A 22,462-nucleotide genomic window follows, 5' to 3' on the forward strand; every position below is an offset into this window, starting at 1 on the left:
CCTTCAAATTGTAAAGCGCTCTGATATCCCTCTGGATCAAATTTGCGCTATATAAAACTCTATATATAAAGTGTAATGTTGGGTGGTTTGATTTATCTAGCACTAAATTCCATTTCCCTCTTAGCCATACCTTAGTGTGGAATAGAGGGAGCAGGAGCCTGGCGATGTCCTTTAAAAAATACTTCTTTTGTCTTATTATAATGGGGCATAAATCATGCCTAGAACTTGCTGTTCCATAGTGGGTTTAATAAACAAATATTGTCCTTCTGGGTCTAGCTATGTCTGCATTACTCTGAGGGTCAGTCCTTTCCAAACCAGAATGGGAACTCTGTGCAGTTGGTTTGGAGGTAGAAGAGTATCTTCTCCTTCATGTAATGAGCCAGCCCTAGCTTTGTGTCTCATAGGCTTAGCATAGTGGAGGAAACATGAGATCAGGATTGCCTGTCTGTGAATATATTGCCTAGCCGGAAACTGTAATGACCAGATGGGTCAGTATTGTCGGAGGATTACTGCACAGTGATATATGAATGCAGTGATATGTATGGGAGTACCCCTTATGAAGGAAAGTGATGGGAGGGGTTCTGGTGTGTCTTATCTCTTAGTTTCAAATGCCAATAATATTAGATTGAAACAGCTGCCAGACTCTTAGGCTTGCAGACTGGGAAAACAGTGAATTGGTCCCCAGATGACCATAGTGCATGTGAAAGTGGTATAGGCTATGAGGGAAATATTTAGTATTTCACTAGTGCCCTAAGGCCTTAATCAGGTGAGTTAACAGTGACCATAGTCTGCGGCCTGCCAACACATGCAGACCCCTTGTGAGATCATACATAAGCCCTATGTCCAAGAGAGGGAAAGCATGTATAGGTAATTCCTGCACTGGAAATATAGAGCCAGATGAACAAATATATAATCGCAAAATACTGGCAGCAAATTGCAACCAGTATCTTTGCGACCAGTAAAGATTTTTTAAGTATTGACCTTTCACTAATGGATCGTTCTTAAAAATCTGATCACTACGGGTCACAATGCAACCTACTTCATGAATAATAACTCACTACGATTGGAGGCACCACAGGGATGGGGACCTACTTAAGCCAGCAGACTACACTCCCTCTGATTACTTTTTAACTAAGCAAACTTTTTAGAAAATGCAGCTCAATTTCCTAAAAGGAAAATGTACTTTGTTTAAAAAGAAAACGATACTTTGGTTTATTGAAGATTTCCTGGGCCACTGCCTACTCTATAAGAAACGTTTAGTTTTTTCACATTCGCAGAGTGGGATCCAAAGTTATATTTACCAGTGGGACCCCATCCCCCTTTGCAAATGAATTACCCCCTCCTTTGAGGTACGTTAAAATATCAATGTTTTGCAATTGGATTATGGCCAAACACATTGAAATATAAGATATTGATTCTGTAGTTGGGAGGGACACCTGTGAATAGGACCGGCTGCTGGTAACCAATCCAAACAGTGTCAATAAAGTACAAATCAATAAGGACACTAAGTAAGGAGCAACGCACTGGTAGTGGATACAATGTAGCTTTAATGAAATCCTAGCACAAACGCATATCTCTGCATTTATGAATAAACATTAGCAGAATAGTTGCATGTATGTTTATAATATAATTCTAGCTCAATAATAGATCTATTAAGAAGCAGGTTGAAATCACTCACAATCAGTTAATCAATCAGGGTTGGTAAAGTGCAACAACTCACCCGTGAGGGTCTCAAGGCGCTGAGGGGATGGGTGCGTGGGGCATCTCTTGAGTTCTGGGGTCATCTTAAGAGCCAGATCTTGATGTCCTTCCTGAACAGTGCAGAAAATCTAAATTAATTCGGTTGCACAGGAGAATATAGCCTTTCAACTAACAGGCAAAATGTTTACATCTCTATATGTCTGTGTACAGTGCAATGATAGCACAGTAACGGTGAAACGCCCAATCTTCCTTATCCCTGTGGGCAATGGCTGATCTCTACTAATCTATCTGTGAGCGTCACCGAGGGATCTGCATCCCTCCTTTTATATAGTAAAAGTTGGCTTACACAACATCATGTTCCTTTCTCATACCTCCTGTTGCTCCTGTGGTTTTATCAGTGCTTTTGCTCACCCCGGCGCCTCCTGGCTCATACCAGCTGTGTCTTGCATCTTCCCTTCCCATGGCCTTCAGCTACTCCCAGGCACGTCCAAGGTCAGTTTAACCTCAACGGTATGTCTTGCACAGCCCATACACCTCAGCCTGGTACCATAAACACATTGCCTTGGTAGATAGTTGCGTCTATTGGAAATAGCAACAAGCATCTGAAATGCAATAGGGCTCGCATTAGGAAAGTTTGAGCTATTGGTCTTATAAATGACATTTTTTTTATTTATGTGTTATTTTTTAAAATAGCTAAATTAATAGCTTTGTCATTTACAATGTCAGTAGTTATAACTTTCGCAAATGTGACACCTATAGCATTTGTAATGCAACATGTTTTGTATTTACGTGACTTAGATGTATTGATATTACAAATAACAATGGCTTTTAATTTTGTAAATAATTAATACTTAAATAAAAGTTATTGTAATTTATAATGGCAATAGCTTAAACGTTTGTAAATAACTTTTGTGAAGATTATGTTCAGTGTATTTTATTGTGACGAAAATCCAAGAACATTGCATTTGCACATACACACACACAGAGCCAGACACACACACACACACACATATAGATGTGGTGGTGGTGAATCTGGAAGATATGGTGGTGTTGGATGTGGGGGTGGATGTGGTGGTGGTGGATGTGGATGTGGGGGTGGATGTGGTGGTGGTGGTGGATGTGGTGGTTGTGGAGGTGGTGGATGTGGTGGAGGTGGTGGAGGTGGTGGATGTGGTGGTGGTGGATGTGGTGGAGGTGGTGGATGTGATGGTGGTGGGTGTGGTGGTGGTGGATGTGGTGGTGGTGGATGTGGTGGTGGTGGATGTGGTGAAAGTGGTGGTGGATGTGGTGGATGATGTGGTGGATGTGGTGGTGGTGGATGCGGTGGTGGTGGAAGTGGTGGTGGATGTGTTGGTGGATGTGTTGGTGGATGTGGTGGTGGATGTGGTGGTGGATGTGGTGGTGGATGCGGTGGATGTGGATGTGGTGGATGTGGCGGTGGATGTCATGGTGGATGTGGAGGTGATGGTGGATGTGGTGGTGGATGTGGTGGTGATGGTGGATGTGGTGGTGGATGCGGTGGTGGTGGTGGATGGGGTGGTGGTGGTGGATGGGGTGGTGGTGGTGGTGGATGGGGTGATGGATGTAGTGGTGGTGGGTGTGGTGGATGTGGTGGTGGTGGGTGTGGTGGATGTGGCTGTGGATGTCATGGTGGATGTGGAGGTGATGGTGGATGTGGTGGTGGATGTGGTGGTGATGGTGGATGTGGTGGTGGATGCGGTGGTGGTGGTGGATGCGGTGGTGGTGGTGGATGGGGTGGTGATGGTGGATGGGGTGGTGGTGGTGGATGGGGTGGTGGTGGTGGATGGGGTGGTGGTGGTGGATGGGGTGGTGGTGGTGGTGGATGGGGTGATGGATGTAGTGGTGGTGGGTGTGGTGGATGTGGTGGTGGTGGTGGATGTGGTGGTGGATGTGGCGGTGGATGTCATGGTGGATGTGGAGGTGATGGTGGATGTGGTGGTGGATGTGGTGGTGATGGTGGATGTGGTGGTGGATGCGGTGGTGATGGTGGATGTGGTGGATGCGGTGGTGGTGGTGGATGCTGTGGTGGTGGTGGATGCTGTGGTGGTGGTGGATGCTGTGGTGATGGTGGATGGGGTGGACGTGGTGGATGGGGTGGTGGTGGTGGTGGATGGGGTGGTGGTGGTGGATGTGGCTGTGGATGTGGCGGTGGATGTGGATGTGGCGGTGGATGTGGCGGTGGATGTGGCGGTGCATGTGGCGGTGCATGTGGAGGTGGATGTGGTGGTGCATGTGGAGGTGGATTTGGAGGTGGTGGTGGTGGTGGATGTGGTGGTGTTGGTGGATGTGGTGGTGGATGCGGTGGTGGATGCGGTGGATGTGGTGGTGGTGGATGTGGTGATGGTGGATGCTGTGGTGGTGGTGGATGCAGTGGTGTTGGTGGATGTGGTGGTGGATGTGGTGGTGGATGCGGTGGATGTGGTGGTGGTGGATGCGGTGGATGTGGTGATGGTGGATGCGGTGGTGGTGGTGGATGCAGTGGTGGTGGTGGATGGGGTGGTGGATGTTGTGGTGGTGGGTGTGGTGGATGTGGTGGTGGTGGGTGTGGTGGATGTGGTGGTGGATGTGGATGTGGCGGTGGATGTGGCGGTGGATGTGGATGTGGCGGTGGATGTGGCGGTGGATGTGGTGGTGCATGTAGAGGTGGATTTGGAGGTGGTGGATGCAGTGGTGTTGGTGGATGTGGTGTTGGCGGATGTGGTGGTGGATGTGGTGGTGGATGCGGTGGATGTGGTGGTGGTGGATGCGGTGTATATGGTGGTGGTGGATGTGGTGGATGTGGTACTGGTGGATGCGGTGGTGGTGGTGGATGCAGTGGTGGTGGTGGATGGGGTGGTGGATTTAGTGGTGGTGGGTGTGGTGGATGTTGTGGTGGTGGTCGTGGGTGTGGTGGATATGGTGGTGGATGTGGATGTGGCGGTGGTGGTGGATGTGGTGGTGGATGTGGTGTTGCATGTGGTGGTGGATTTGGAGGTGATGGTGGATGGATGCACACATGGATGGATGCAAATGTGAATGGGTGGGTGAATGGATGCATGGATACGTTTATAGTTGATACATTATCAGAGCGAGGACGGTCCAGGCAGGGGCAGTCCTCTTTTCGTATCAAACGCCTCTAAGATATAGCAACCGCACTTGGATGCTCGCTGACAATTGTTCACGGGCGTTGAACAAACATGCTCTGTTGTGCATATTCCGCAGCTGTTCCAGCCCCAATCAAACAATAACACAGGGTAAAATGTGTCAAAGCATCCAGCATGGTCTACCCTTCGCTGGAGTTTGTTCCACTCGACGTGCTGTAGCTCTTGCTGACACGGACTTTGTGACAGAAGTGACGGAAGAATTTTTTTCTGCTAAAAATAAATAAATAAACACAAAGTAAATAAATAAAAAAGGTGTCTCTCACACTTCATTCATCGCAAAGAGCTTGTACAATGCGGTAGTCATCACATATCTAGTGCGGGACTGCATGCCTGGGCAAGGGATGATTATTACAGAGCTTCTTTTTTCGGACTATGTGTCTTCCCTCCACACTTCCAGCCTACCACCATGGCTCCTACCTCTGAACTAAAGCATAATTATAGCCAAATGCACTGCCCTTCCACATTTTTTCTATTTACAATTTCAGCAGTGATAGCAAGTAAATGGCCGCTTTTAATCTGACTTTCATTTAAACAATTACAATCTATTTCCTCCTTTATCCCAATGTTCGAACCGGCCCATTTTGGCCACGTTTACTTGCAGTCCTGGAGTAATTTCCCATTCTCAAGGGAGGGAAGCGTAGTGACTGGTACTGCCATAATGAACAGGCATTACTACAATGCCAGGAAATACCACTAACACTATGGAGCCCAACACATTTTTTATTTATTCAGACAGGGGACAAGAATTTAATTTCCAGGATTTCGAAAAACAAAATATGGTAAAATAATTTTTTTTTAAATATAACATGCCCGAAAATGTTGCCTGTGGGAACAGATTCCCATACAAGGACTGGACCAATTCACGACACTGCAACAGTGAAGTGTGAGGAGATGGTGGCAAACCTATTCTCATTTAAACAGCAACATAGGGAATGCTAAAAGCTATAAAGCTCATTCCGCTTTGAAACACGCAACAAACAAGCAGCTGGAAGGGAACGTCTAGTTCTACGCGGTCAGTTTACTTCATTAAGATGAAGTGGGCCCTAGAAAACAAGTTCAAGCTTTCACACGGCCAGCAGATGCTCACTACAGCCAAAACGGACAGCGAAATCTGGGCCCGATAAGGGCAGAAATACATGCACTCGCTACCCTGCAAAGAGTAACATGAATTACATTTGGATTTTTAATAATGAATAAAACATGAATACCTATGCCTTCGCTGCGCCGGGATGCGAGTCACGGCCAAAGTGAAGTAAATAATTACAAGGGAGGAAGGGTGACGAGACGCATGGGGAGCAGCAGGCCGTGCAGTGAATAATATGGGGAGGAGAAATGCCGGCCTGAGGCAGAGCACACGCTGAGAAGCTTGTGGGAGGGGGGCTGGGCTGCCTTTGATGTGGTAATGCCAGGCAGGCAGGCGGCTGGTGGCATTGTGCACGCGCTTTTTAGGGCTTGCTCTTGCGCAATGACCTAAAAAGCACATGCACTTTGTGGAATCGCCAGTGGAATCGTGCTTGGTAAACGCTGTTTAAGCCCCTATAGAGCTTCGCCAGCTGTGCGCATGCACACAGCAGGCGAGCCCTAAAAACAAGCAACAATAGATTCTCTGCTATCTCAGCGTGATACATGCATTTTCACTCATCAACACTGCCTAAGCTAGTTAACCCTTCATGTCACAATGTCTTCTGCACACTGTTCCCTATATTCTACACTCCACCCCTTTTGATGAGCGTCAATGCGTGCGAAAACCAAATCATTTAAGTACTTTCATAGGTAGATTCCTATGGGGTCCAGTAAACATTTCATTACGCGTCTTCACTCTAATATACAGGTGTTTATTGCTTATGTATAACTTGATGCTGCTGGTGCCTTACCAAGAAATATGTCAAACCAGTGATGGTCCGTTAATTGCTGAATATACTGTGCATGAGTTGCTTGGCATCAATAGTCATGCGAATATCTATTTCTTTTGTATATTTAGCAGGTCCGTCAAGTTTAGGCTATAAATCTGTGCATACTGCCCAATAGCTTTTAATCTATGTAACTTAATGGTGAATGGGACTTCCCATTCAAAATTAGTAGGTATAATACGTGGATGCTTATATCAGTTATGCTGGTCACATTATGACAACATCTCACTTGCTCCTCTGTGGTTTGTATGAGTCCGTTCATGAGTCCTAATGCCCAATTTTGACAAGGGCCATACCTATTATATCTATTCAGCCCATTGCGGATCAAAGAATATAAATTCCCTTTGGTGACGTGGATTTGTAATATGACCTGATTAATAATACTTGCATGCAGAGCTTGCTTGCATCCTATCCAATATCTAACTACAGAATAGTTACCTAATTTGCTCGTCATCCGCTTCGCAGCTGCATAATACATGGTAGAATAATCTTCTCCTTTGAGCACTCATACGGCCTACAGTGATACATTAAAGAAGATACATTAAAGGGCCTAATTTAATTACAGTAATTGCATGTCATGTTCATGATAAATTTCAGCGCCGGTGCCCTTTCAGGCATCCTTTGTAGCTCAAGTAGTTCAAAAGTATGGCATTTTTTTTGTCTCGTCAAATTCCAAGTCATCACTTTAGCGGACATCCATCTGCATCCAGGCACCGGCACATTGCAAAGTGATACCACACCTTCATTTGCTGTGATGTTGGGTGCTCTCAGTGCTCAAAAGGCATGGAGATCAGAGATGATGTTCTTGTATACATTTGGCTGTACCCATATGGCTCCCACCATTGCAATCATCAGGGCAACCTAGAACCACATCTTTGGCAGGAATCCCCCATTCATGATCGCAGAGTGAGCTTCACTGCAGGTATAAATACATGCACATTAGAATTTGCTTTTCAAAAGATCAACATCTGTACTTCCAACTCCCTGACTTAATATCCCTTTAGCTTCTGCTTTGTTTCCTGGATGATATGATGCACCCACACCTTTTTTCCAGTGCTCCCAAATGTCCCATTGACTCTTTGGGCCCAGATCTTGCCTCTATTTATGGGATTTCCGCTCTCTCACAGGTCAGTTATGCAATCTTGTCATGTATTTGATATGATACAGCAGTACCTCCATGATACAGTGGTACCACTTTGATTCCCCTCTGTAATCTGAATCAATAATTCCTCCCAACACTAACATTCCATTGATAGCTAACGTAGACCGTGTGGCGATCCTGCCATATGTTCCCGCTGGCACTTTCACTCCTATACCCAGGTGAATCACCTTGGTCTACCCTGTCGTTCGGATAAATGGGGTCTGCTGCCCTACTGGCCTGTTGTTTAACTCAAATAATGATCTGATTCAGTTGTTTCTCCAGCCTTACAACTTCTAATGTGCTAATAACTTCCTCAACTGTCCCGTCTGCAAACCATTATACTCTCAATCATTCTTAATGCTTGGGGGTAATAACTACTGTGTAACACCCACCAAACACCTTGTTCCTGTACCCAGTCCTGTACAGCTTTCCCTGAAAAATGTGTACCTCTGTCTGTGGATTTCTTTTGGTACCCCATAGTGTCTGATTAGGTAATCTAGCCCCCGTAAAGGGAAAGTTTGGTCTGCGGACTTACAAGGCAAGCCCAGCATGTGGCCAGAATAAGTATCTACCATAGTCAGTACATAGCTTTTGCCCCTTCCTGCGACAGGAGTCCAATATAGCCCATTTGTCACATTATGGCAGCTACGGTTCCTCTTTTGATATGTCCTCTTGATCTAAGGTGCAAGAGTATATGTCTGATCTGGTTACACATAGGGCACTCCTTCACTGCTTGTTGCACTTGCTTCTTGGAGACTTGAATTTGCAGTTGTTGCGCCCAAGCATCAGTGCTATTCTCTGCCTCAGGCCCTGAAGTCGTGTTTGCCCAGTTTGCAAAGGCCACTTCAGCTTCTTCATTAATGGCCACTGATCATGCTGTGGCCATTTGGTCCGCCTAATTGTTGAACAGAGATGCAAGAGAGGTATCCGATGGACAGTGGGCATCCACATGACCCACACAGATGTGATACTCCTGCCCTTTCTACCACATCTCTTCCCACTGCTGCTTACCATGCCAGATAGGGATGCCTTTGATTTTTCATCAATTTCAGTTTTGGGTCGGTGCCCAGCTCACCAGTCCTTTTTAAGTGACCCAACTGTTAGTGTACACAAAAGTTCTTTCTCCAGAAGAGGCTTGCTCAATCACTGCTGCTACCCCTCGCATTTCAGTAAACTGGCTTGAACCATTGTCTCGTCCTCTCAGGAGCAGTGTTTCTGTAGCAGATTGGAATGTGACTGCTTGCCATTCTCTTTTATCCTACTGGTATTGAGCTGTCCCACCAGAAAACTATGCATTCCCCTGCGCTTTTTCACTGAGTTGCTACAAAGGTGGGTCAGTTTTAAATGGAGAAGGCTCCTTGTCAGTTGCTTCTGGTGGTGGGGATATTTTCTTCAATTCCTCAGCCTCTAACATATCATCCTGTAGATTAGACCCGACAGGGGGCCGGGGCTTTGCTCTATGCTGCAGATACCATTTCCACCATATAGTGGTAGATTCCTGTGCCCTACCTACTCTAGCATTTGCTCCTCCTTCTCTCACCCTGCCCAGCAGTGGAGCACGTGTTCTTAGGGTTACTGGTTGGTCCCAAGTAATACGCTTGGTCTTTATTGGTATCCAGTATGCTCCTCACAACCCTTTCTCTAGAGAGATATAATTACTCATTGATGGTGTCAGTTTCCTAGACCAAAACCCCTGTGGAACTTTGTTCCTTCCCTGCCTTAGCCACAGACTCCACACTACCAAATCATCCTGAATTGTCAAAACTAATTCAAAAGGATCCCCCTCTTGCTCGGATCTAGTGCAAAGTAATTCTGTCCTTCAGTGGCTTTTTGCGGCTAAAGCCCCCACTGGAAAGCATGCTTCCTCTTAGTCACTTGGTACAGTAACTTTGATATTAATTCTTAAGGAGGTATGTGCGGTCTCTAAATTCCCATCACCCCAATGAACCGCTGTGCTTCTGCCTTTGTTGTAGGCACCTTCAACTGCTGTACTGTATTAATCACTTTCCATTATATTCTTTTCACCAGTCCTGACCAAACACTACCCACAAACGTTGCCTCCTGTGCACGACCTTGCACCCTTTAGGGGTGGATAGCCTATCTTCTTTGCTGTAAGTAGTCAATCAATCTCTGTATCAACCAAACCAATAAAGAAAATGCTTGCTGCCATGTGCACCTCGCAACCACAGTCTCACGTAACAAAATAGTTACACTTCCATATATGTTTGTGTGTGTAATAATAAAGTGATTTATAAAGTGCATAGGTACTTCCACTGAAGTGTCCCAGCACTAGATACAAGCTCCCAACGGTCAGAACCAAACAGCATACTAATGGAGCAGCACAATTAGGCCGACCTGAACAACCAGGTTTTTAATTTCTTGTCTAATGTGAAGAGGAAGAGAGTTCCACAGCTTAGCTGCTAAGAAACAAAAGAAGCAAACCCCCAATGCGTGCTCTCTTTACAATTGGGATGCATGCCAACACTGCCCCCGCATATTTTGGCTTCCTTTTAGGAGAACAGGGTTTAAAAAAATCGATGCAAGTAATGAGGGTCCTTATTCTTAAGGACCTATAACAGTAGCACATAGCTTTGAAAGAGAGCCTTTTCTTCAGGGGCAGCCAGTGCTGTTTTGAGAGTGCACAAGATTCTCTGCTATCTCAGCGTGATACAGGGGTTTTCTGCATGCAATTTCACTCATCAACACTACCTAAGCTAGTTAACCCCTACTTGTCACAATGTCTTCCGCACACTATTCCCCATATACTACAACCTATAATAGGCCCCTTCCAGATACTGAATATCTCCTATTGCTGGTGATTCTGGGGCGACTTTGCGACTTGTTCTCACGGTAAAACAGAGTCCAGTCTCACCTCCCAAGATTGCAGCAAGTATGGCAGCAATGGGTCCTGGTTCCTGTGCCTGAAGAAAATGGCTAAACTAGACTAGCATAACTTCTTTCTGGTAGCCAACCATCGAGCAGGATCTCTGATTGCCAGAGCAGACAAGCTGAGCATGTGTCGACTGGCCCATCATTAGTGGCATGTTCAGCTCAAGGTGGCATGAGGCATCTTTGACCAGTGGGGCATGCCCTGGTTATATCCTCTGAGCATCGTCTGGAACGTGCTGTGTCAAAACTACTGTACAGAGGAGTTTCCAGTAGGGAGAGGCATTACGACTGCAATGGGACACAGGTCTCCTGTATCTGCTCCTACTGACCAGTCTCCTGCCTAGAAAGTCATCTTAATAGCCCCCGATTCACCCAGGAGATTATTGCATCCTAGCTCCTGAGCTTGAGTTTTTGCATTTGCTCTCTGAACCGGATATCATTTCGGGATTAACTTCTGTCTCATCAACAGGGAAGAGTGCAGTACCTGCCTCTAAAGCAGCACCTCCACTCATGAACAAGGGTTAGCTACAGTTAAATGCATTCAGTCTACTGGTCGCAGCATCTACTGTTATCCTTGCAACCCTAAAGCACTTAAATAAAGTCCATTATGCTTGGCGAAGTTCATTACTGGCCTCATGCTCGTCCTACCCACCCTCTGCACGTCAAACATTTCGCTGCATTGTGGTTTTTATCATTGGCCCAGTAAGGTCGTGCAGTAGGCGCAATCGAGTGTTATCTTTTTGGGTTTACTTGACCAACCATCTTTAATTAAATCCCCTGTTTTGATGTGTTTTATCAAAGGTCTGACTCACATGTTTCACCCCAACCTGTTCGTCATGCTAAAGTGGGTCTTGATGTTGCATTTTGTTATGTGTACCCTTTTTTCAGCCAGTGTATCGCTGCTCACTAAGACTACTAACTCTCAAAACAATCTTCATAATTGGTATCACCTTTGCGCTCACATTAGTGAACTTAGGTGTTCTCGATCCCACTGTGGTAAACCACCAGAATACTGAGGACCTGAAGGTTACGCAAAGTGCTTTCCACATTGGCCAAGTTATCACTCTGACAATGTTTTTCACTCCACCTCACCCTTCCAAGCAAGAAAAGAGACTCCGTAGGAACGGCCCTAAGAGTGAATTAACCCCGCAAAGGCCTATTTTGCGGATGACCAGTTCTTTTGTAGGACTCTTTAGAGCAAAGAAAGAGCAGTGCAGAAAAAGGCTTTATGAAGATGGATAGTCCTCTAAATCAAAATCTGCTGTGAGCTGGCCTAAAAGCAACACAATTGAAGACCTGCAGGCTCATCCCACCAGAGTAAAGGCTGCTACAACTGACTTAGTAAGGTGGATGCCTGTTCTGGGCATCTGCACACGTTAAAGAAACACTACTGCCTTGACAGCCAGCTCTGACGAAAGGGCCATTTTCCCGCTCACTCTTGCAAGACATTCTTACCAACCCACCGCCTTTGGAAGGTACTGGTGTTGTATCTATTCCTAAGATGAGGAATCTGCATTTGGTAATATACATTAAAAAAAAATGGCATATGATTTCCATTGTTTCGTCTTACTTGAAATGTCAATAAAGAAATTTACAAAAAAAAAACACTATTAACAAAAATTACATTAGTAATCTGTCTAGGGTATCTTCATGAAACAACAGTTTTAATGTCATGCTACTTAATTCACTAGATCTTCAAAATGAACTGAGGGGTCAACGGTCACTGTGACCGCTACTCATTTCATTCATTATTTCTAAGTCTGGGCGGTGAACTCTGCTCCGCTTGTGGAGTTTGATGAGTTTTTCCGCACTCCGCGTTACACGGAGCTCGTGGATTTCCGATATGTTTTGTGGAGTGGAATTTTTTTCCTCCCTTGCATTTGTCAACATCAAGTTGGTGAGCGCAAGCTAGGAAAATCCTCCTCCCTGCAAGATTTTTCCTCATTTGCGATTGTCAACATCAAGTTGGCGAGCGCGATCGTTGAAAATCAACCTCCAGGCGAGATTTCTCAATGCGGGCGGTCAGATTTCTCATTGCGAGCGGTCGCTTATGCTTGCAACCTCTTGTGTTGAGAAACCGTTCGTTTGCGTTGAGAGAGCTGCAGCTCGAGCAAAAATCTACTTGAGCGGCAGAAAGGAAGCAGCGCCCACTTGCGCTGTGCAAGGTGCCATTCGCGATTATTGCACAGTGCGGACAAGCAACTGGCACGGAATATCACAGTGAACGTTATTTATCTAACACACTCTGCTGCTCGTGGAGCTCTGCGTAGTGCGGGCGAGTTTTTTTGAGGAGTTCTGCCATAGCGAAACTCCGCAAACTCCGCCCAGGCTTAATTATTTCCTGTATACAAATAAAATGGGTTTGGCTACTGTTTTCGGTGTCCATTTTAATTTTAATTTGGGTTTCTCCGAAAAATAACAACAACAAAAAACAGAAACCATACTTGGACAAAGACGTGGCAACATAAATATTTACTCATAATGCTCACCGATCGCAGATGGACCTTTTCATTGTTTATAAATTCATTGATGGTTACCGAGAACTTGGGTTAAAGAAATGTTACCATATGTTGCAGGTTGGTTACACGATTGATTATATAATGAATGTATGTTTTTATAAAGAGCACTCAATATCTTCCATTGAAGGTTGCAATCTTTTGTCCGAATTAAGGCATTTGTCATTAAGACTCTCCAGAAACAACAAATGTAGACTACATTTGGTATTCTTTAATGCTCTGTTTCTCATGTCTTATCCTTTCTATCTACCCCAAAGATCATTTTCATGGTGGGCCGTGGGTACCTTTCTGCTGACCTCAGCAAAGTGCGGAGTAATTGTCCCAAAGCAATGAAGAGGTTAATGGCAGACTGTTTAAAGAAGAAAAGAGACGAGCGACCTCTCTTTCCACAGGTATGGACTCTAATAGCAACAGTAGGGTGAAGGCATGTCTACTTTGTAACCAGTAAAATATGGAAAAGTAAGAGTAGCACCTTCAAGTTGCCATATTAAGTGTGATATAGATTGTAGCCATGTGGGGAAAGTGTTTAAGGGAGGTGCCCTTTCCAATGGAAACCCCTTGTTTCAGATGTAGCTAAAAATATATGTTCGGGCTGCAGACTGAATCCATAATTTTTTTTAGCACTTCACCCAGGCAGATCTATTATGACACCAACTGCAAATCTGATGAGTATCACTGCTGGAAATATTGTGCTGCGTCATAAATTTACCACCTATGTCAATAATACTATTACAAATGTGTCAAAAGCCACAGTTCAGATATGGTGCATGTCAAGCTCCTGGCATATTTTGTTCACAGTTTCTCTCACTGTTTGTGTGTTGCGTAACTTTCCACTTCCTCAGAGCTCAAGTCTTGGCTGTTTGTTGCTTATGTAAAATTTCTGAAAGAAACAGTTAGTGATAGCTTCCTTACCTTAGAATTACCCCCAGGCGTCAGACTGGATCCAGAAATTTTTTCGACAGCAGTACCCCTGCGTGTTGAAAGGTGGCGTCCGAAGACTTCGCGTTCATCGGCAGCATCATTGGCGCCGGGATGACGTCGCGGTAGCCACATAGATGCCACTCTCACGCCCTGACGTCAGTTGTGTACACGACTTTCCACGCCAGAAGCGCAGAGGCATGCAAAACACTGACCACGGGTGCACAAAACTAGGGCCCTGAAAGAAGTCCATAGCCCAAGAAGTCAGTTCGCAAAAACGGGTAGGATGGGTGGGTATAACTAACCAATGTTTCTTACAGGTATATCATTACCGAAGGTAAGTAACTTGTTTATCTCAAAGAAACAGTTAGGTATAGATTCCTTACCTTAGAGTAGATACGCCAGCAATACCAACCCCGGAGGTGGGTCTGCGAACTAAGTTTATGCCAGAAAGTCCCTTCGTTATGCCTCAGTGAGACTTGAAACTTGTTTTAACCTATTTAATGTGTGCTCCCTCTGAGCCGCTTCACAACTGTCCTATGAGGCTTCTAACTCTTAAAACTGTATTCCTGGTGGCCATCTCTTCTGCCAGACGAGTGAGTGAGCTACAGGCGCTTTCTTCTAAGCGTCCTTTTCTGTTTGTGCATGCGGACAAAGCTGTCCTCAGGACTCATCCATCCTTCTTGCCCAAATTTGTCACTGCTTTTCACTGCCTTTCACATCGGGCAGACCATCACTTTGCCCACCTTCTTTCCGCCTCTGCATCCTTCAAAAGAGGAAGAGAGACTCCACCGTCTAGACCCATAACGGGTGCTTTCCTTTTACCTGGATCGCACAAAACAGTTCCGGGTGGATGACCAACTCTTAGTTGGGTACGTGGGTGCCAAGAAAGGTCGGGCTGTACACAAGCGGACTATCTCCCGATGGGTCATCTTGTATATTAAAACATGCTATTCTCTTGCTAAGAAAGAGCCTCCAGTGGGGCTGCGCGCCCATTCCACCAGGGCGACAGCAGCCACTACTGCTCTGGGACGAGGCGTTCCTCTGAACGACATCTGTCAGGTGGCTATGTGGGCATCACTGAACACGATCACTAACCACTACTACCTGCACAGTCAAGTCCGGAGAGACGGCTTGTTTGGCCATTCTGTTCTCCAGGACTTTGTGGTGTGAACTTGGTTCGCAGACCCACCTTCGGTGTTGGTATTGCTGGGGTATCTATTCTAAGGTAAGGAATCTATAACTAAAGTGTTTCTTTCAGATGAATAAGTTACTTACCTTTGGTAACGTAACCTTTGGTAACGATCTGTGAGAAACATTAGTTAGTTATAGATTCCTTACCGCCCCACCCATCCTCCCTGTTCTGCAAACTGATTTCTAGGGTTAAAGACATCCTTTCAGGGCCCTAGTTTTCTGCACCAGTGGTCAATGTCTTGCATGGCTCTGCGTTTCTGGTGCGGAAAGTCATGTACAGAACTGACGTCAGCGCCCAAGGCCGGTGTCTAAGTAGCTGACACGACGTCATCCCGGCGACACAACGCCAACGACGAATGCGGAGCCGACCAATGCCACCTTCCGACGCGCAGAGGTACTGCTGACAAACAAAATTTCCGGATCCAGTCTGACGCCTGGGGGTAATTTCAAGGTAAGGAATATATAGTTAACTAATGCTTCTTACAGTTATATTATTACCAAAGGTAAGTAACTTGTTCATCTAGAAGCATCCCTGTAGGGCTTCAGTGTCAGCACACTGATCTATCAGACTTCTAACGTAGCTTGTGCTTCTGGTTTGGAAATGTCATGAAAAGTAACTGATATCAATGCCCTGGGGTGGCACCTATATAGGCGCCGCGCACGCCACTGACGATGCCAACACAGAGCTGATTGATGCTCTCCTACGGGCTCGCACAGGTACTGCTCAAGATTTTATAGATCCAGTCTGATGCCTGGGAAATAGTCTAAGGTAAAGAATCTGTGGTTAGATGGAGTGCCTACCAGATAAGGTGTTACTGAAGATAAGTAACTTGTCCATCAGGGCCTTTTCCATCAGTGTGAAGGATGCTTCTTCGGCATTGTCTAGGGGTGTGGCTGTCCTGAATATGTGTCGGACTGCATTGTAAGGCTTAGGCCCATACCTTCAATGGGTATTTGTTCCCTCAACTCTGAATTCCACAAGGATACCCATTTATACAGGTGTGTTGCAATGCGTCTTTGTTGTACTATCTACTTGGCTCCTTAGCCTTGGGGATACTGCTTGGGTATTGATTCAAGAGATGAGGAATCAGCAGATAGCACCTTAGATGGGCACTTATAACTGCAGATTCCTCGCCTTTTGAATAATCGTGAAGCGTTAGACTGGATCTGGAAACTTTTAGAATAGTTCTCCTGAGTGCCACTTGGTGGTGTTGTGTGGCTCCGCACCAATGTCGTTCCTTTCTTTCCGTCCCTTGAGACACAGATTCTGAGTTTCTCCGTAGTCTTTCACAGACTTTTTAAGATAACATATCCAGTGTGCAAGGGAAATATCACCCCCTAAAACCATAGGGTTCAGTCCTTGCAGGGACGGTCACAAACATATATCTGTGACAAACTCTTATGAAGTCTCTGGTGCCTGTGGCTTATCCACAACTCTAAGGCCTGCAACACCTGGCCTCAAACTATCCCAGGTCATACTCAAATGTAAAGCCAAACTCTACATTTCGAAGCCAAACTCTACGTTGCCAAGCACATGATTGGTCAATGTCTAAAGTGAGGTCGTATTCCTGTTCCCGAAGTCATTCCCATGACAGATCCATGTTGCAGTCAAAGTCTTTGGGTAAGTCACAGAAGAAACGCAAAAAATCCAAGCGGGAAATAGTCCCCTTTCCCCCACTCTCAGACTCCAGAGAGGGTGCAATAGTATTGATGTGCCTCACACCTGAGCTACATTGGAGGCGATTCAGAGTCTGGTCTTGGTGCACCCTGAGTTCCCAGGTCCGTCAGCAACTTTGCAGCAATGTAAACCTTTAGGGAAGTTGCGAATTTTAGGCACTTTACAGATTCCTTCTGACGTGCCTCGGGTCCCAAGAATCCACAGGAGCCTTTAGTCCGACTTCCGCCGGCATGTCTGTCCTCGCTACTATCTGCGCCTCTTGGACAAGCATCAGATCTAGCACCAGCTCCTGCGCCTGCTTCGGCTCTGGCACTATCACCCTCACTGATACAACGTGCATAGACTATGATTCCATTGATGTTGGACGAGCATACACAGCTTATCATGCTATCCAACTCTGAAAGGAATCTGTCACAAACTCGATCAAAGTCAGGCCAGTTCTGATGTACATGCAACTTCTTGATTCTTTGATTCTGATGCCTTGACCTTACCACATGTTTGGGCCCAGACATAACATAATTTGTTTGTTACAGATTTTGAAAATAACTATAATGACAGGGATGATGATGTTCCTCATTATGATGAAGAAAAATAGTATGAAGAACATCAGGTTGCCAGTGGGCTTGACATAAAGTCTACATTTGTTCTGAGCTGTACTTAAATCTCTAGACTTGTATTCTACCAAATATGTCTGCAACGGAACCTATGTATTTTTTGTCTCGATCTGGCACACATAAGCATTTTCAGATTGCTAGACATCGTGCAGTAGTATATGAAGTATTCGACCCAATCTGCCATCGCATTGCTACACGTCTTTTCACATGGAGTAGCACCAAGGCTGTAAGCATACACACAGATGGTGGAATATCTTTCGGAAACCTCAAGATCTGCCATCATTGTATCAGGATCCTTTTATATATTTATCTTCCTTCTTATTCCTAAGAATATATCTCGCCAGAATATCTGTATGCCAGAACACATGCATGCCAGGTGGAGAAATCCTATCTTTTCTTCGTGACAGCGTAGGCAGTCTGTATCTTGCCTTAGACACAACCTACCTTGACGACTGGCTATTTTTGGTGAGCTCGGCGGAGGTAGTACTCAACCACCTACAGATGACGGCCAACCTCTTAACATGGCTGTGTTTCACTGTCAATGAGCCGAAGTTACATGTGACTTCTTTTCATATGCTGCCTTTCAGTGGAGTTTATACAAGGGAAATAGCATTTGAAGAGCAGCAAAACAATTGAAGAAGAAATAACTACAACACTCAAGTAATCCAACTCAGATTTATAAAAATAATTTAGATTTTTATATAATTTTTGACACCAAAATGAAAGTGTTCCAAAGATACAGATTTTACAAGGTACAGTAAATCACAGCTTTTTAATTAACCTTGATCAAGCATTGGCAAATTCAACAAATGTAATACTTTAAAAAACTTGGTGAGTATCAATGCGGTTACTTGGAGTTACTTCAGGCGACCAACTCTAGCAGGGAGCCAGTCAGGAGACCAGCAAGGTCCACACAAATGGTTACTTTAACAAAAAAAAGCAGTCTACAGTCCATTTCCAGCATCAGTGGCTGCTTGTCATTGACTTTCCTGGAGTGGTCCTGTTGCAAGGGACACAGATTGCTGATGGTGATCAAGAAAGCTGAAGGTATGCAATCGACAAGTTTCTTTCTGAGGCTACACCTCGGTCTATGGGCTAGGAGAGGCGGTCCTTGCCACAGGGAAAGATATCCCTCTTCAGTGTCACATTGGGGGATTGTTTTACCTTTGTCACACCCAAGGTGGCGCAATCAGCGCTGCAGTCCCTGGTGTGACCCTCTAACTTATAGGCCCTGGGTACCATACACTAGGGCAGAGGGCTTTAAACTTTTTTACTCTGAGCCCCCCTAAGCAAAATCTATTGAGGTTGGGCCCCCCTACAAAACTTTATGGCAAGGATTGGGGGAGCGGGAAGGACATGGCTGCGTGCACGGACCGGGCCTTATGAGATGATTTCAGGAATACTTTTTCTATAGCTTATGAACCGCACTAAATATTAGACTAATAAAACAGCAAATGTATCAAACAAAAACAGATATTATCCCAAACAAACAGCTCTCCATAATTGGGGTGTTGAGCCCCTCACACTCCTTGACCCCTATGCAACTACATCTGCTGCATTGATGATAACTGCAGTCCTGAGTAGCAGGCTATCTCCCCTGCATCTTTTACCTCTTCCCCACTATTACGGATCATCACCTCAGACCTTGAAAGGAAAATACGCTCTGATGCCCCTTTTTTAAAGGTAGACAGTCATAACTGATGCAGTGGGCCCCTCATATCCCTGGGCCCAGTCCTGCTGCATCTGCTTCCTTAATGATAACCAGCAGTAGCCACTTACACACTTGGCAGCAGTACCAGTGTCGCTAATTAATGTCCCTTTAAAAAAAATAAAAACGTATATTGTCCCCTTCTTTAAGGTATCTCTATGAAGCAGCTGTCTCTAGCCATTTGTAAACATAAAAATGAGTCCCCTTACAGTGCTCCCTATTCTGGCCCTTCTCTTTAACAATATCTATGCCTCTTGCTCTTTTCTTCTGTCTCCTATACCATTAATGCGAGGCCCCAGGGAACAAGAGGATTTGGGCTCTGGATCTGAATGCAACCCTGCTGGCCTTTTACCTGCCACCCCATGGACTCAGCTTTCATTAAAAAAAAACTTCCCCTGAATGGTTAATACTGACTTTGAGGTGCTTCTGCATGAAATCGAAGAGTGTGGTTGTAGTGCAGAAAGTTGAAAAAGGAACCAACCTTCTGACCAGCCATTAATTGATTGTGTCACTTAAAGTCAGGGCCACTGGAATTTCCTCAGTAGCAGTGTTTTCCACATAGTTATCAGTTTCTGCACTTGCTACATAATCTTCAGATTTCAACAAAAAAATCTTGAGTCTAGCTCAAACAGAGCAAAAGCTTCTTAAAGCGTGACAACGTGTTCCCGTAGCAGTGGAACGCCCTTTGGAAAGATTGACTGGTAATCTTGTAGTTGCTTACTGCTGTATTTGGGTGTGAAACTGGTACTAATGAGGAGAAATATTTCCCGACAGCGTTACCTTGAGTTAAAAAGACAAAATAATGAAGTAATGCTAACCACAAAATGTGGAGCATTGTGCTGCATAATTTACTTTTTCTTGCTGAATAATTTAGTCCAGATTGCTGCATAATGTGGTCCTCTTCTGCTCAATAATTCCAGTGGCTCTGCTTAAAGCTTCATGGTGGCAAATATTTATTCTTTTTGAGATGTAATGTAAGGGTTTTATCAGCTGAGATCTGGAAAAGTGGAAACACAAAAATGTCTTCATTAGATACAGCTTGATAACTTATTACTAAAAAGTATATTTTGTAAGAACTTGTTTTATCTCAATGACTACATATTTTTGCAGCAGCCTAGCTTAGAGTATGTAAATACAGTTTTAAAATAATGGCTTACATATTCACAGTGCTTTCTACCACAGGCTGGGATCTCATTGCACTATAAACAGGGATAATGGAATTATGCGGCATGAGAAGGTCAAATTATGCAGCACGGTTGACTAAATTCTGCAGCAAGAAAAGACTAATTATGCTGCATAATGCTGCATATTTTGTAATAGCATTACTGCATTGGTCTGCAATGTTTACATTTGTTAACACTGTCCTGGCCTTTATTGCCCCTCATAAGTACCACATTAACATCCATATATAGCAATGAGCAACAGAAAGGTGAACAGGCAATCTTTAGAAAGGGTCTTCCACTGATAGGTAACATGTGTTGCTGCGTTTTTTTTCATCTGCAAATTTTGCAGCAGATGATGGATTATGTGGCAAATGCGGGAAATCCATAACTATGCATTGTGAGTGCAGAGTGAGCGTGAAAGTGAAGGGTGAGAATGAGGAGTGGGTTGCCTGAATGCAGGGTGCATTCCCAGACAGTTGAAGTAAATCAGCATGTTCTTGACTGTGGCGTACGGTTTCAGATATAAGTTAAACTATTGCTATTTTGGCTTTAAACATGGATTGAGGGTGAAGGAAATAAATAATGTGCTGATCTTGCAACAAACTTCCCGTACTCTGATCATTATTTTGATGTCGCAGACGGTACAAAAATAAACAGTCACCTAAAGACATATTTTCGGCCCTTATCTGTGCCTACTTCGAACATCAAATATAAATAAAAAGTACTTTTTTTTGTAAAATCTTTATTTTTGAGTAGAAACATAAAGAAAATAAAACTGCGGAGGTCCCGCACATTTCCCCACGCAGGGGGCACAATCAGAAAACAAAGATCAGCGGCATTCTATGGTAGCAGATGCGCATCGAGTCAGAAATCAATCAATCAGTGCCATTAGCAGTAAAGCAATAATGCTGTTGTGCCTGTCAGAGGGCAATGCACGCTAAGGAAAGCCAAAGATGGAAATCTGCCTGGCCCACGATTCCTCGTACCCAGATTGAAAAAGCCTTGAACTCGTCTGCGAGCACCGCAACAAACCCAAGACCTAAGAAACTAACCATCCCCTCCCCCCCGTCCCCCTTCCCCCCAGGGTGGTGACTCCATACAAACCATACATACATACAATCATTCATACTAGACCTGAAAGAGGTGCAGTGACCGCAATGATGCAGGGCAGACAGCCGATGGTAAGCCCTTAGAAAGATAGGCAACCAAGGGTCCCCACTTAAACTGGAAATTCTTGAAATTGCCGAGGAAGATGTCCGCTACTCTTTCCATGCTAAGCAGCTTCCAGAGCATTGCGTGCCATAAGGAAATTGCTGGTGCCTCCTTCTTTTTCCATGCGGCGGCTAGCGTAAGCTTGGCTGCTCCAAGGCAGAGCCACAGGATCTGTTTGTCCGCACGTGTCTGATACTCAAGGCCGGGCTCACGATTGCCCAATAGGACAAAGGCCATAGAGTCCTCCAAGGGGTAGCCAAGCACGTCCTTGATATGCGAGAGAATCTCCTCCCAGTATGGTCGGATTACCGGGCAATCCCACCAAATGTGGAGGAAGTCCCCAAGAAGCCCACATCCCCTCCAGCACCTGTCAGAGGTGGCCGGGTATATGCGATGGAGTCTGGCTGGGCAAAGATACCAGTGCATGAGCGTCTTGAGGTGGGCTTCCCTCAAATGCAGCGAGTGGTTAAACGCTGTTAAATCCCTCCACAACGCCGACCACTCTGTATCGGAGATATCTCTCCCCAACATCTCTTCCCACTGTCCCATGTAGCGAGGGCGAGGCGCCACCGCTGACTTAAGTAAGAGCTGGTATATAAAGGAGATGACCCCTTTCATGGCAGAAGTCCATAGTATGAAGGCCTCAAAGGGCGA

The 22,462-nt window shown here is 45.1% G+C and overlaps 1 protein-coding gene across 2 annotated transcripts in view; it reads left to right on the top strand.

The window, feature by feature from the left end:
* BRAF (B-Raf proto-oncogene, serine/threonine kinase) overlaps nucleotides 1-22,462 on the top strand; it is a 759,203-nt gene that overhangs the window by 662,297 nt on the left and 74,444 nt on the right. For both annotated transcript variants that reach the window (XM_086953040.1, XM_086953041.1), the window contains exon 17: nucleotides 13,579-13,713. In XM_086953040.1, coding sequence (XP_086809166.1) covers nucleotides 13,579-13,713 — 135 coding nt within the window. The remainder of the gene's footprint in view (nucleotides 1-13,578; nucleotides 13,714-22,462) is intronic.

This window comes from Lissotriton vulgaris, chromosome 1_2, assembly GCF_964263255.1.
Source record: "Lissotriton vulgaris chromosome 1_2, aLisVul1.2, whole genome shotgun sequence".
In the NCBI taxonomy this organism is placed as follows: domain Eukaryota; kingdom Metazoa; phylum Chordata; class Amphibia; order Caudata; family Salamandridae; genus Lissotriton; species Lissotriton vulgaris.